The sequence below is a fragment of the Nelumbo nucifera genome, chromosome 8 (assembly GCF_055504915.1).
Source record: "Nelumbo nucifera cultivar China Antique chromosome 8, China Antique-T2T, whole genome shotgun sequence".
Taxonomy (NCBI): Eukaryota; Viridiplantae; Streptophyta; class Magnoliopsida; order Proteales; family Nelumbonaceae; genus Nelumbo; species Nelumbo nucifera.
Window position 1 is genome coordinate 29,792,773 of NC_142656.1, and position 14,237 is coordinate 29,807,009.

The 14,237-nt window shown below is 42.8% G+C and overlaps 1 protein-coding gene across 1 annotated transcript in view; it reads left to right on the top strand.

Moving 5' to 3' along the window:
• Nucleotides 1-225: 225 nt before the first annotated feature.
• LOC104586706 (glutamate receptor 2.9-like) overlaps nucleotides 226-14,237 on the top strand; it is a 44,003-nt gene continuing 29,991 nt past the window's right edge. The window contains exon 1 of the mRNA XM_088893856.1: nucleotides 226-709. Coding sequence (XP_088749982.1) covers nucleotides 400-709 — 310 coding nt within the window. The 5' untranslated portion in view covers nucleotides 226-399. The remainder of the gene's footprint in view (nucleotides 710-14,237) is intronic.

Consider the following 14,237-nt stretch of genomic DNA (forward strand, 5'->3'; position numbering starts at 1 on the left):
ACCACAATTAATTCATTATTTTTCCCTGCATCAGTCCAATTTGTTTGGACTGGATTTTTGGACTTGAATTCTAAAAACTTACTTTATTTTGTAGAATTGCATTGGGCAATGTCTTAATCTTAACCTACTCTGAAATTAAATACATAAAACAAATGCATTGTGAAAAATTTGACCATTCCTAGCTATCAATTAATTAGTCCCTGTCCTTGAAATTTCTGCATCTTCTTGATTAACACCGACCTCATATGGGTTCTCGGAAATCACTGATCTTGACCACCGGATTGCTTGCTGAGACCGTTTCCAAGAGGTGTATTCATACCCTTCTTTTTAACCATAAGAGTCGAATACCATCTTCTTTTGTGAACCTCCTCACATAGGGTGAATAAGCTTAATTTCTTAATGGGTATCATGGGCAAGCTTCAGTTACAGAAGAACAATCAACGCAGCTATCTATTTCTACTTGTTTTAAGTTTATCCCTAAGCTTGCACACCAACATGGCCACGGTCGATGGATGCAACAGTGTCAACTACACTAGCTTGTTTCATGTTGGTATGGTTCTTGACTTGAATTCGACAGTCGGAAAGTTTGCCTGGGGAAGCATTGAAATGGCACTTTCCGACTTTTACACCATTCATCCAAGCTATGGCTCCAGGATTGTATTCCAAGTAAGGGATTCAGGGGAAAAAACCATTAAAGCAGCATATGCAGGTATGTAACATTTCACCATTCATGACTTTCATCATTCCTTCAAATCATGTGTAGAGAAAACAAGCTTCTTTTTAGATCTGATTATCGAATTCTTCATAAGTGGCAGTTTTTTTTACATAATAATGGTGGGATGTGGCTGTAAGACTGGTGTGAGGGCACTCTATGGGGAGTAGATCCAAATTCGATTCCAATTGGTTCAGTGGGTATTTCTTTCGTTAGAGGTTGGGCCTTGGACCAAGAGCCAAATGAAAGGAATCCAGAGAGTCCGGCTCTTCTCACATATTACTCCTCACACCGACCTAACAACGTGTCTCAGCTACACATGGGGAACATCTCCTGTACTTTGTGTTGTTATATACTCATAGGAAGATATTCCCATTAAACGATGGTATATGGGAGTGTGTTTGGTGAAGAGTAAACCCGATTCTGAGTTTGGGGGTGAAGGAGTTGGTTAGTAACCTACTGATGCAGTGATGCTTGTTACATCCAAACAAGAGTCGAGAGAAGAATGGCTGGAGATTTTAAACAAAGATTCTCAAACAAGAAGCTTTAGGGCTGGGATTTTGTTTCATTTCTCTCTTCCTGGAGTTTGGATCTGCTGAGATATTACTAGCCAGCTCGTCCAGCTGCACATTGAAGATATCAGTGACCATAATACAACCGATGCTTCATATGTGTGGCTGGGTGAACGTATGTGGCCAATATTGCGTTGTGGTCAGCATATCCAGATTCTCCTCCTGTATTATCTTTCTTTTTATTCAATTCTAATAACATAGCTATTTTTATTTAAAAACCTTGGTTTCTAATTTCTAAAACCTTAACCTTAACCTCTATGGACTGAAAACCTAATTAGTCAAGTCAAAGCCTTTTTTTGAATAAATTGCTGAAACCTCCCTTGTTGAAACTTCCCCTAAGTTTTTTTGACATAGTTGCAAGTAAACCTTTTCTTATAAAATATTCTAAAAAGAACTATGAAAATTAAATGTCCAAAATACTCATGCACTTCTAGGAAAAATGTCTGTTTTCTAAATTTTCTCTTCATATGAATCACTACCCCAAACCCTTCCAATCTCTTTTCTAAAATTGATTTATTTTCCAAATTTTTATATCAATCACTCAAAGGTAGGGCAGTAATTGGATTGGATTCAACAAAATCTGATATGAAATCTGATTGAATTTGAAGACCTCATATTCGAATTCTAATCCTAATAGACTCATATTGCATTCAGATTTAATTTGACTCCGTTTTAATTTTTAAAATACCCAAAAATAAAAAAATTAATTACTTTTCAACTTTTTTATATAATAAATTAATATAAATATAACATACTAAATTTATTATATACATAAATTCATATATAATATAATATATAAAATATTTTATAATTTTAAATACAATAATATAAAATTTATATATTAAAATCAACAAATATGATAATATAATTGGATTCAAATTTTAATTGGATAAGATGGGGTCAAATATGAATCTAATCTGATTATTAATCAAATGTAGATTGTATAAAATACATCATCCAAATCTGAGATAGTCAGATCAGATATCATATTGAGCTTGGATTTTTGGGTATTATTGACAGGTTTACACAAAGGTATAGTCGTAACTTTAAATTCTCTTTGTTTTTGTTGTTCTTAAAGTTGCTTTGGTTTTTTAATAAAAATCAACCTCAATAGTAACTTTCTGGGTATTTTGGACATTTTCATGTCTATTTTTAGAAGATTCTACCATAGGGGGTCTACTTTCAACAAGTTTAGGGGAGATGATTGCAAATACTAAAATTCAAAAGAGGTTTCAGCAATGGTCAAAGACTTTTGGGGAGGTTTCAGAAATTTACCCTTTTTCCTAAAAGAGTTCGAAAGTCATTTATAACTAACAAATTAATGGTAGGAGATGTACCATTTAACTTAACTTTGGTTGCACTTAAACTATACAACAGTCTCTTTCAAAAAAAAAAAAAATGAAAAAATACGAACGGATCCAATACAAATTTCTGAATTTCATACAGAGCTATAAACATTCAAAATGTCAAAAACCCCCACTTTATACACCAACCCCGCCCGTGAATTAGATCAACTGAACCGTCATTCTCCCAAAAAACTCTGTGATGGTCGATTTAAAGTTTCACCCGAAAATGAAAATGTTTCCTACTCCCGCTCATACTCTCTCAGTTCACACCAACCCATCTTCTGTAGTCCCCATTACTCTCCACTACCACCATCCCTTTTGACTTTCATATTTATAATACCTCCATCCATCCATCCCTCTCTCTTCTCTTTTCTTCTGCTCTCAAAGAAGCAAAGTAAAAACAAAGAAATTGAAACAGAGAAGGCTGCAAAGTAAAAACAAGAGCAAATGGTAAACTAAAAACACAGACATGTGGCAGACTCAAAGGTCTCATCTTTTCCTTCCTCTACTTCTTCTGTTTCTCTTCTCCCTCTCATTGAAGCCCTCTGCATCAACAACAACTGAAGCCCAAGCTCTGGTCAAGTGGAATAATAGTTTAACTTTCTTTGGTGCTCTCAGTTTTTGTTCCCTCACCAATATCAGATGCTTCTGCAATTGGAACGGCATCGTCTGAAACAAAGCCGGAAGCATCACAGAGATAAACCTCCCGAGCTCCAATCTCAATGGGACACTCAGACCAACTCAATTTCACGTCGTTATCCAATCTCACCGACTTTGATCTCAATGACAACTCTATCGATGGAACACTTCCCTTTTATGTTTTTGTATTGAAAAAAATAAACTCAACAAAACAGGTCGAACATGTGAGAGAAGAGATTGGATGAGAGGGACAGGGAGTACCTCTAATGTGTCTGCCAAAATAGTTGTCGACGCTAGCGGTGGCAATTGAGCAGGTTGGATTGGGTTTGGTTTGGGTTGAGTTTCAATCTAATCCATATAATCCACCAACCCATTAATCACCCAGTTATATAAAATTAAATGGATTGGATTTAACCCAAACCCGTTTTAACCCAATCCAATCCGCCCAAACCTATTAATCTTATATTTATGTACTTAAGACAAAAAACTAATTCCTTATTAACAAATAAGTTGGTCATACCTTGGTGGTAATAGTAGTTGCTATTTACATAACTGGTGAAGGTTCAAATCACATTACATGCATGCTATTTTTACACAAGCAATGAAGCCATTTGACTATGTTCGGGTTTCGGATTTGACCGGACCACTTAGGTTCAAACCGGTTAGACCAACTTGAACTATCTAATTGGATTGTCTTCGAGCTAATCACATCAAGAGTGGTTGAACCATTTAGATTCCATTGGTCCGGTTGGACTAGACTAGACCGATTCAGTTAATGACGGATTGACTTGGACCGACCCATATCAGGTTTGTGCACGGGTTTGGGACCGGACTGCCTGGGCTGAGGGCTCAAGAGAAGTAAATCGGACTGGTCCAAATTTGGGTCGGGTTGTATAGATACAAGACAAACCAAATGATCCAAACTGGGCAAAGCAAGCACATGAAGTTAGGGTCTGGAGCGACCCAGATTGGCATGCCCTGGGTCAGGTCAGGTTCGGATTGGGCTGACCGACCCAAGCGAACTGAACCGAGGTGTTCGGATCTATTCATATTTAGACCAAGTTGAGCTGGTCCGAACTCCGGTCAAGTTCATTTGTATTTATGTATATTTGGGTGAAGTGTGTTGAACTGAGACAAAACTAATTTTAGTCAATAATTAATAGAAAATTAATGCATTAATTAAAAATTATTTCATTCAAATAAAGAAAATAAAAAAAAGGCTAAGAAATTAATACTTATAACTTTATGGTTAACCCAATGGTTATCCACAACCCAACCCAACCCAACCCATTTAAATTGACCCAATGGGTGATCAATCCAGCCAAGTTGGGTGGGTTCAGCAGGTTGGGTAAAAAATTTCCACCCCTAGTCGACGTCGTATTTCTTGCCAAGCTCAGATGGAGGAGGAGGTGTATGGGTCAAGGTTACATAGGTCAGGTTGAGAGACTAAGAGTACGAGTGGGAATAGGAAACATTTTCATTTTTGGGTAAAATTTAGAGCTAACAACCATCCCTTTAGCTCCATAGAGGCTAAGGGGGGAATGCGTATGAGAGGATACACAGTAAAATTCCATTGTGTGGGACGTTTTTGATGTGCAAGGCCATGGGGCGCAGATTCGAACTCCATGTTAACTTCTATGACCACATTAGGGAGCATTGATACAGATCATCAGTGAATTCCAATGTTTGGTACATATGGTGCTCACATACTGATCAGGTCATGGCCGAGCTGGTCCTGCGAGACATGTGGCCGCCCAACTATCGCCCTGCCATATCTTCCTAACTCGTCCACGCCGGCACATCTCGGCCACGTTGGCATAGGCCGACCACGTTGGGCTAGCTCAACCACGTCGGCGTGGCACAACTGAGCTACTCTATCCCGAATACCTCATCGACTAACCTTATCCCGACAACCCCGGAAGCCCAATCTGAATAGGACACGAATCTTTGGCTATAAAAAGGTACTACATGCTCAAGGTAAGGGATCCAACTTTGAGACCTACACAGCTACTTAGCTCGGACCGGCATCCTTATATCTCGGCCCGACCATCCTACCACCACCTATTGACTTGAGTGTCGGAGTTCTTACTTGGGGATAACTCCTCGGGTCTCTGAATTCTGTTTCCTTGATCACAGATCTTGAAGCACGGCCTCGTCCTTGTAGCTTGGCCCTGCCCTGCCAACAAGGACTATTTGATCTCCTTCCTCGGTTCGTGCACTACCTCGGATTGAGCAGCATTAGATTGGCACCGTCTGTGGGAAACGCACAAAAAGCCTTTCCCTAAAATCTCATTCCTCATTGCGCAATTCAACGACTCGAGCACTTCGACATCCAATAGATCCCTCGGGCTGAGGATGCTCGAGTTGATGCCCTTTCAAAGCTCGCCAGCTCGTCACAGTTTGACCTTAACTAACCGTCCGGCTAGACACGCTGGCCCAACCGAGCATCGCACAATTAACCATCCTCATCCTTCTAGTTCAACATGGCTCATCTTGGATGGACCCCATAATCGAGTATCTTCGAGATGGCACCTCCCCAGAAGATCGGGCAGAAGCAAGAAGACTCCAACACAGAGCAACTAGGTATTGCCTGATACAAGGTCAACTCTATTGCCGCTCCCACACGCTTCCCTACTTGAGGTGCCTCCCCCTAGCCGAGGCAGACTACGTCCTTAGGGAAATACATGAGGGCATTTGCAGAGATCACCCCGGTGCTTGCACACTAGCCCATAAGGTGCTCCGACAGGGGTATTTCTGTCCGACGATGAAGTAGGATGCCACCCAACTAGTCCGGAGGTGCGATAGTTGCCAACGTCACTCTAATCTACATCACCAGGCTGCGGCCCCTTTGAGACTAATCGCCAACCCATGGCCATTTGACCAATGGGGAATGGACATCCTCGGCCCCTTCCACCGCAGTTGCGTAGAAGTTCTTTCTTGTAGCAGTGGATTACTTCACGAACTGGGTAGAAGCCGAAGCCCTGGCGTGCATCACTGCCCACAATGCCCGGAACTTCCTTTGGCAGGGAATCATCTGCCACTTCGATATCCTGTGCATGCTCATCACAGACAATGGAACCCAGTTCACCGACAAGAAGTTCGAGGCCCTATGTGCCGACCTAAGGATCGATCACCGGACTACCATGGTACACCAACCTCAGAGCAATGAGCAGACCGAGGTAACCAACTGCATTCTACTACATGGCCTAAAAACACGCCTGGATCAGGCCAAGGGAAGATGGGTTGAAGAGCTGCTGAGCATTCTCTAGGCTTACAAGACGACCCCGCAAACTGCCACTAGAGATACCCCTTTCACTTTGGCCTACGGGGCCAAAGCCATTATCCTTGTGGAGATAGGTTCCCCGACCCTTTGGACCAAGCTCTTTAACGAGGGACAGAATGACGAAGATCTATGTGCAGAGTTGGACCTAGTAGAAGAAGCTCAGGACCGAGCACATGTGAAGATGGTTGCACAACAGCAGAAGATGGCATGGAATTACGAATCTAAGTTAAGAACACACGAATTCAAGATATGCAACTTCGTTCTATGCAAAGTCATTGTACCCACGCTAGGAGAAGGGAAGCTCGTACCAAACCGGGAAGGACTGTATAGGGTCACCAGAGTCCTCGGACTGAGCACTCATAGACTTGAAGACTTCAAAGGTCAAGCAATTCTGAGGAGTTGGAACTCGAGAAACCTCAGGATGTACTACTAGTAGACCCACAAGCAATGAAAGTCTTCTTTTAAGCTACTTCTTCGACCCAGAGGCGCGCCTACGGCAACCACGCACACTACACACATGCTAAGTCACCCTACCAATTGAGCTGACTCTACCGATCCCCAAAATGGCTGAGCCCATTACTCCCAGCTCGGCAACACATTGCCAAGCAAGCTACCCGACTCAGTTGCCAACGACTAAGCCTAAACGTGGAAGAAGAACGCCTCCTCCCACCAAGGCCTGAGGGCAGTCGAGGAACTTCGCACTATCGCCGGCTTAACGACTGAGCTAGCTGAGAAATGACTAGCCCTAGAAGGGCCCAAAAGGCTCATGAGACTAGAAACTGAGCGTCCCATGTGTGAGAGCTTGGAGACTAAAAGATCTCAGACAATGACACCTCGATCAGCACAGGATTGGGGACGCCAAGGCATAGCCCGGCCGGGCTACACCTCGGCCAACGACAACCTCGATCAGCACAAGACTGGAGACGCCAAGGCATAGCCCGACTGGCTACCCGTTGGCCCGTGGTAACCTTGCTCAACGCAAGACAGGGGACGTCGGGCCTCAGCAGGGCCGGTCATACCTCGGCCAACCATGCCTCGGTTGACTATACCTCGGTTAACAAACTAGAACCGCGAAGTACAAAGAGGATGCCCGAGGCATAGCCCGGCTCAGCCCACACAGTAGCCCATCCGGCCGCACCTAGGCCAGTGATAGAAAAATGATACAAGTAATAAGAGGCCACGGCATAGCTCGGCTCAACATGCGTAATAGCCCAACTGGGCATTCTTCGACTAAAAAAAATGCACATGCACAAGTATAGCAACAACAACAAGAGATATATATAGTCAACATGAAGAAGAGGTGATATTCAACTTAAGACAGTCTATTACAATTGTTTAAGGCTCAATATACCAATCCAACCAAAAAAAACACCAAAACAACAAGAATATTGAACATATGAGGCCGCCGATTAGTCCTCGGAAGCAGAATCAATAGTGTCAACAGTAGCTTTGGCCTCATACTCAGCAACCTCGGCAGAGCCTTGCGGAGAATTTTGATCAAAAGCGTCCTAGCCCTACGACTCATTGGCCAACTCCGGGTGACAATGAAGGATCCTTCGTCGGAAAAGGTTGAACCCAGTCGCAAAGGAGGCCTTGACATACTCATCCATGTGCAGTTGCTTCTCCTCCGACGCCTTGTAATCGTTGATGGCTTTCTCGGCGGCCTCTTGCCTTAGCCTGTCCCGCTCAGCCTTGAGCTCAGCTTTTTGTGCCTTCAGCTCGGCCACTTCCCCCTCTAGCATGACCGACCGCTCCCTAGCAGCCTGGAGTTCGGCCAACTGGGCCTTCTGCCACAGATACTCAGAGTGTTCCCGCTCATACGATTATCGAACATCCCGGAGACAATCAACTAGAGCAACCGCCACGCAAGCATTCTACAAACAAATATGATTAGTACACCGAAAAGGAGAGCAACACACAAGGAATAAAAGGAAGAGGATGTACCTGGGCAGTAGACCGAAGTAGGGCACACTCCAACCAACCCCAACCGATTCTTGAGCTATGGACATGGTCATGATTCCCTCCAGTAACTACTTGGGAACCCCGGGTGTCTCTAGATTGTCGTCCATGCGAACCGACCACCTCAGCATGTGCAGACCCGAATTGCTTCTTGCCTCTTTTCACCAGCGTACCAGTAGGACGGCAGACCCCTTCGGGGTCAACCACAACAATGTCATCCTCCTTGAACTCTCATTGTTGAACCCTTCTTAGCCGATGAGCCACCCTATCTTCGGATCGTGGCTGCTCATCTGCCTCGAGATGAGCCTCCGGTTGCACACCGACTCATTCCTGCCTTTGTCGGAGCGCCTTCATTCGATGAACATTTTCTTCCTCGCTGGCCATGCTCGCACTTGCAACATAGGAGGCCTAAGATAAGTACAAAGCAAGCAAGATAAAGTCAGATCGACAAATAGAAGTAAAAGGAAACAAACCGGCCACCCTTTCCATCAACCTGGTGAGCATCAACATCTCCGAGCATGTGTAGTGTACATGATAACGTCGATTTCATGGATCATGCTTAGGGCCAACCTCTCCTCCCAAGTAAGTGCCAACCATTGGGGTTGCAGTAGAGGCGTCCTCAGCCCCCGCAGCTCGGCAGGAAGAGGGAGACCCCTGGGGATTCGCACAAAGAAAAATGACTCCTTCCAGTGCTTTATAGAAGAAGGGGCTTCAACCAATGACCGAATGTTCTGCCGGGTGGAGAAGTAGTAGTACCCCTGCTGGTGGTGTTTTAGCTGGAGTATAAAGCTCACCATCCCTAGGGTCAGATCAATATCGTGGACTGCACAATAGGACATGAGGCCGAGCAAAAATCTAAAGGAGTTTGGCATCAGTTACACCGGCAACACCCTGTACCAATTTAGCACATTGGCGAACCCCTCGATCAACAGGAACCTTAGCCCAGCCTCCAAGTTGTGCTCATAAACACACAACTCACTGGGATGAGCATCAGTAGCCATCTCCCTGGGCAGCGGACACCTCATATGGTATTCTACGAGAATGGCATACGTAGCTCGGATCCGAGCCATATCCTTGAGCGTCAAGATGTCGGGCGTGGTACCAAACCGATGACCTGCCCGAAGAGGAAGCTCTTTCTCCATCCCAGAGGGACCAACTTCAGCTTACTCAATTTCGACAGCCACAAAGTTTCTTAGCTCAGGTTTGTAGGCCGAGCCGCAAGAAGAGCTGGAACTAGAACTACTAGAGGACTTAGATGAGGAAGAGGACCGACGAGATGAAGAGTACATACTAGGAAATTTGCGGAGCCGAAGAACAAAAGCTACCGACCTATCTACCGAGTTGTCTACTGAGCTGTCTACCGAGCTATGTGACCAACGAATCTGCTGAGCAGTGGATGCCAAACTCTTGCAAGCGATACTGAGGATGGAAAGGGGGGACCACTTTTCCCTTTTATAGTCATCAGGGGCACGAATCGAGGAGAGATCAATGGTACAGATGAAGCACCCCTAACAACGCCTTGGAAGGCCAACCAACAGAACAAATAACGTACATGGGGAAGCCTCGGAAACCGAAGCGATACCCTTGGCAGGAAATAGTTGTGTCAGTTCAACTACTGCACCGGTCCAACCTTCGATGTAGAGACCCACCGTACTGGTCCAGCCTTCAACACAAATCCTCAGCTAGGCCGCGCAATGGTCTAACCAAGCATTTCCCCTCCTCGATAGTAGAACTAGGGGAGTGGTTCGAGAACCAAAATTTCAATTCTTATTTAAGTTCTACAGCCAAGGATTGGAGGACTCCTCGGCAACGACCAACACGACACGAATGATACGCATACTCGGAAGTTCATTAGCCGGGCAATGAACCTTGGAGACTTCATTCCTCGACTGAGGAACTAGGGGAGTGGTGATTGGGTCATGGCCGAGTTGGTCCTATGAGACACGTGGTTGCCCAACTGTCGCCCTGCCACATCTTCCTAACTCGGCCATGTCGGCATAGCCTGTCCGAGCTACGCTATTATGGTGGCCCCCCCATCTTCTCCTTTCAGCCACATCAACTACACGTCACGTGGATGAGCACAACCACGAATAAAGAGGAATAAGGAAGATGACTCCGCTGGGGAATGGGACTCTATCCCGAATACCTCGGTGGCTAACCTCATCTCGACAACCTCAGAAGCCCAATCCGACCAGGACACAGAACTTTGGCTATAAAAAGGTACTCCATGCTCAAGGTAAGGGATCCAACTTCTGAGACCTACATACCTACTTAGCTTGAACCGGCATCCTTATAGCTTGGCTCGACCATCCTACCACCACCTACTGACTTGAGAGTCAGAGTTCTTACCTGGGGATAACTCCTCGGGTCTCTGACTTCTGTTTCCTTGATCACAAATCTTGAAGCGCAACCTCGTCCTTGTAGCTCGGCCCCGCCCTGCCAACAAGGACTATCTGATCGCCTTCCTCGGTTCATACACTACCTCGGATTGAGTAGCATCACATACCAATGTTTCAGCATGTTCACTTGTAGTTAACTGGTTTTGTAGCCTTGCATTTGATACATAGTGGTGCAAGCAACATATCTAGACTTGTTTGGAAGGGTTGAGCTGAAGATTCAGCTAAGTTGGTTCAATTGTACTGAAGTGCTCCAGATAGATTATTCAAGAAGGCTGAAGTAGATGGTCCTTCAAATGACCAATTGATAGGCCAGTTTGGGCTGTCTAGATTTTTCACCAAACATAGTTTATAGGTTGTTTGTGGAGGGTTGGTGTTAAAAAGCTAGAAACCCATGCACTTCAGCTCGCCCATAAAATAGATAGCTAATACTTAAACCTTCAATGACCGAGATGAATGGTTGAAATAAATGTTTAGAAAACCAGACCAGGGGGAGAACCGTTTTCCCCTCTAGGTTGAGCGTTATGAGTTTGACCGCCTAGGTTAAATTCTAATCTTTTACTTACTACTGTAAGTTGGATAAATATAGTTATTGGGAATGGGTCATTTCTATTAGACTTTTCAATACCATTCATGGATTGCAAGGATATATTGATGGACAAGTCAAGGAGACCAAAGTAGAAGAACCAGGTTATAGGACCCAGTGTAGAGAGAATGCTGCCATAATGTCATGGTTGTTGTTATCTATGCAACCTAGAATAGGAAGGACTTTTCAAAATGACTCTATATCTCACAAGATATGGGAGAAGTTATACAACACCTATGGTCAATGAAAGAATAATGCAAGAGTTTTCAGGCTGATCCAAGACATTGGGAATTTGGTTCAAAGAGATATGGCCGTGGAAACTTACTTTTCTATGCTTAAGGGCTTATGGGAAGAACTTGGCTATCACTTAGTTCTTGAATGGGACAACACCAAAGACAAGGAAATACATAATAAACATATTGAAGAAGGAAGGATTTTCAAGTTTCTTACTGGCCTTAATATGAGAACATTAGGGGACAAATCTTGGGAAGAGATGAGCTTCCAGATTTGCATTATGTTTACTATCTCATTAGGAATGAAGAACTAAGGAGGAAAGAGATGGGACTCAAGATTTCTCTTTAGCCAGGTGAGCAATCTACTCTCATTTTCTCTACATCTAAGGCAAGAAAAGGGATTAATAAGAAGAACTTGAGGTGTTCATATTGTGGAGGTGAGAGGCATACTAAAGAAACTTATTGGACTCTTCATCCATACTTGAAACTGGCAATTCTAAGGAAAGATAAACAAAGCCCTCAAAGGGTCCAAACACATCTGGGCATGTTGCTACCTCCAATGTTGTAGAAAGTATACCAAAAGATATCCACTCAAGTTCTTCACACTCGAGATAGACCACTACTCCTATGGAGGATTTTTTGAGTTTACAACTGAAAGGGTAGATTTTCTCAATTGAGCAATGGCTCGATTGAAACGACGCTTTGTCGCTTCCTCATTTTCAAAAATCGGTACTACCTTTGCTCTTAGTGCTATCCAATTATCATCCTATGGCACTTTATTCATTGACTTGGGAAGAGTTTGCTTCTTAAGTTAGCCTTACATATTCGAAAGTTTGATACTAATTTGTTCTCTGTCTCAAAATTAACCAAAACATTGGATTGCATTATGACAACATGGGATAGTTGCAGTGACAACATAATCTTTGGCATGCAAGAGTAGGTCATTTGTTTTTTCCTTTGTTAAAATTTTTGTTACCAGATTTATTTAAGGGTGTATCTATTGAGAGTCATTTTTGTGATGTTTGTTAGTTGCCCAAACATTGTAAGACACATTATCCTAGTTCTAATTGTAATGCTATTGCACCTTTTGATTTAATTCATTTTGTTGTGTGGGGTCCTTCACCTATTTTATCTATGGATGGCTATTTCTATTTCATTAGCTTTATTGGTAATTTTTCATGATGTCCTAGACTTATCTCAGTAGAGAATGTCATGAAGTCCCTAGAATCACTTTGATTCTTTGCAAAATGATTGAAATTCAATTTGGAAAGAATGTTAAGCAATTCTGGTCTAATAATGTAGATGAATACTTCAAGACTTTGCTTAACCTATTATGTAAAGATGAATGAACATTACATCAATCCCCAACTCCACAACAAAATGGTGTGGCAAAGAGAGAGAATTAGCACCACCTTAAAACTGTTTGAGTTCTTTTATTTTAGCCCAAATACCTAAGTATTAGTCACATGTTGTATTAACAACATCATATCTAATTAGTTAATAGGATGCCATCCAGGGTACTTGGGATGAAACTCTTATCTATATTCTGTCCTAATGATTTTGTGTTCTCCTTATGTCCAAAGGTCTTTGGTTATGTTTGTTGCATATATGTTAAGGATCCTAGGAGGATGAAATTGGACCCGATGGCTATTTGTAGGGTATTTCTTGAGCTATTCACCCATAGAAAAGGAACACAAGTGCTTTGATCCGCATTCAGGAAGGAAATTCATCACTAAGGATGTCACATTCTATGAGTCACAGCCATTTTCTAAACCACCTCGAAATTATCTTCATGGGGAGACTAGTCAAATAAAGAGAATATCTTAGTGGTTGGTCTTTTTCCTCTTTCATCTTCTCCTCCTATCAGCCCTTAGTCTTATATTAGTACACCTATTTCACCCCTTGTTGTTTCTTCATATTCAAGTAATTTACCTTTTGAGATTCTTGTTGCTACTACACCTATCATGCAAGATGAAGTACATGGAAAATAATTGTGTTTATTTAAGGACGAGAATATGATATCCTACAATTTCCAACTACAACCAATTGAATGTCTCTAAAGCTAATCAAGGTACAATTCTTCTTACCTTTCCTTCTAAGTTTGATATGAATCTTCCTAACACATCAAGAAAGCCTATTCATTGATGTACCTCCATTCTATTAACATGTTTGTTTCCTATTCACACTTTTCTCCTACCTATCATTCCTTTGTTTTTGCTTTATCTTTGGTGTCTACTCCTAGATACTTTAAGGCAATGACGGACCCTAAATGGAGGAAAGCAATGAATGAGGAAATGAAAGCCTTATGAAAAGCAAATATACGAGACTAAGTGGATCTACCAAATGGGAAGAACACCATTGGGTGCAAGTGAGTGTACATTATAAAACACAAAGTTGATGGTTCTATAGAAAAAAATAAAGCTAGATTGGTAGCAAATGAGTTTACATAGGAGCATTTTGACTATAAGGAAACCTTGGCTTTAGCTGCAAAGCTTAATATTATATGGGTGT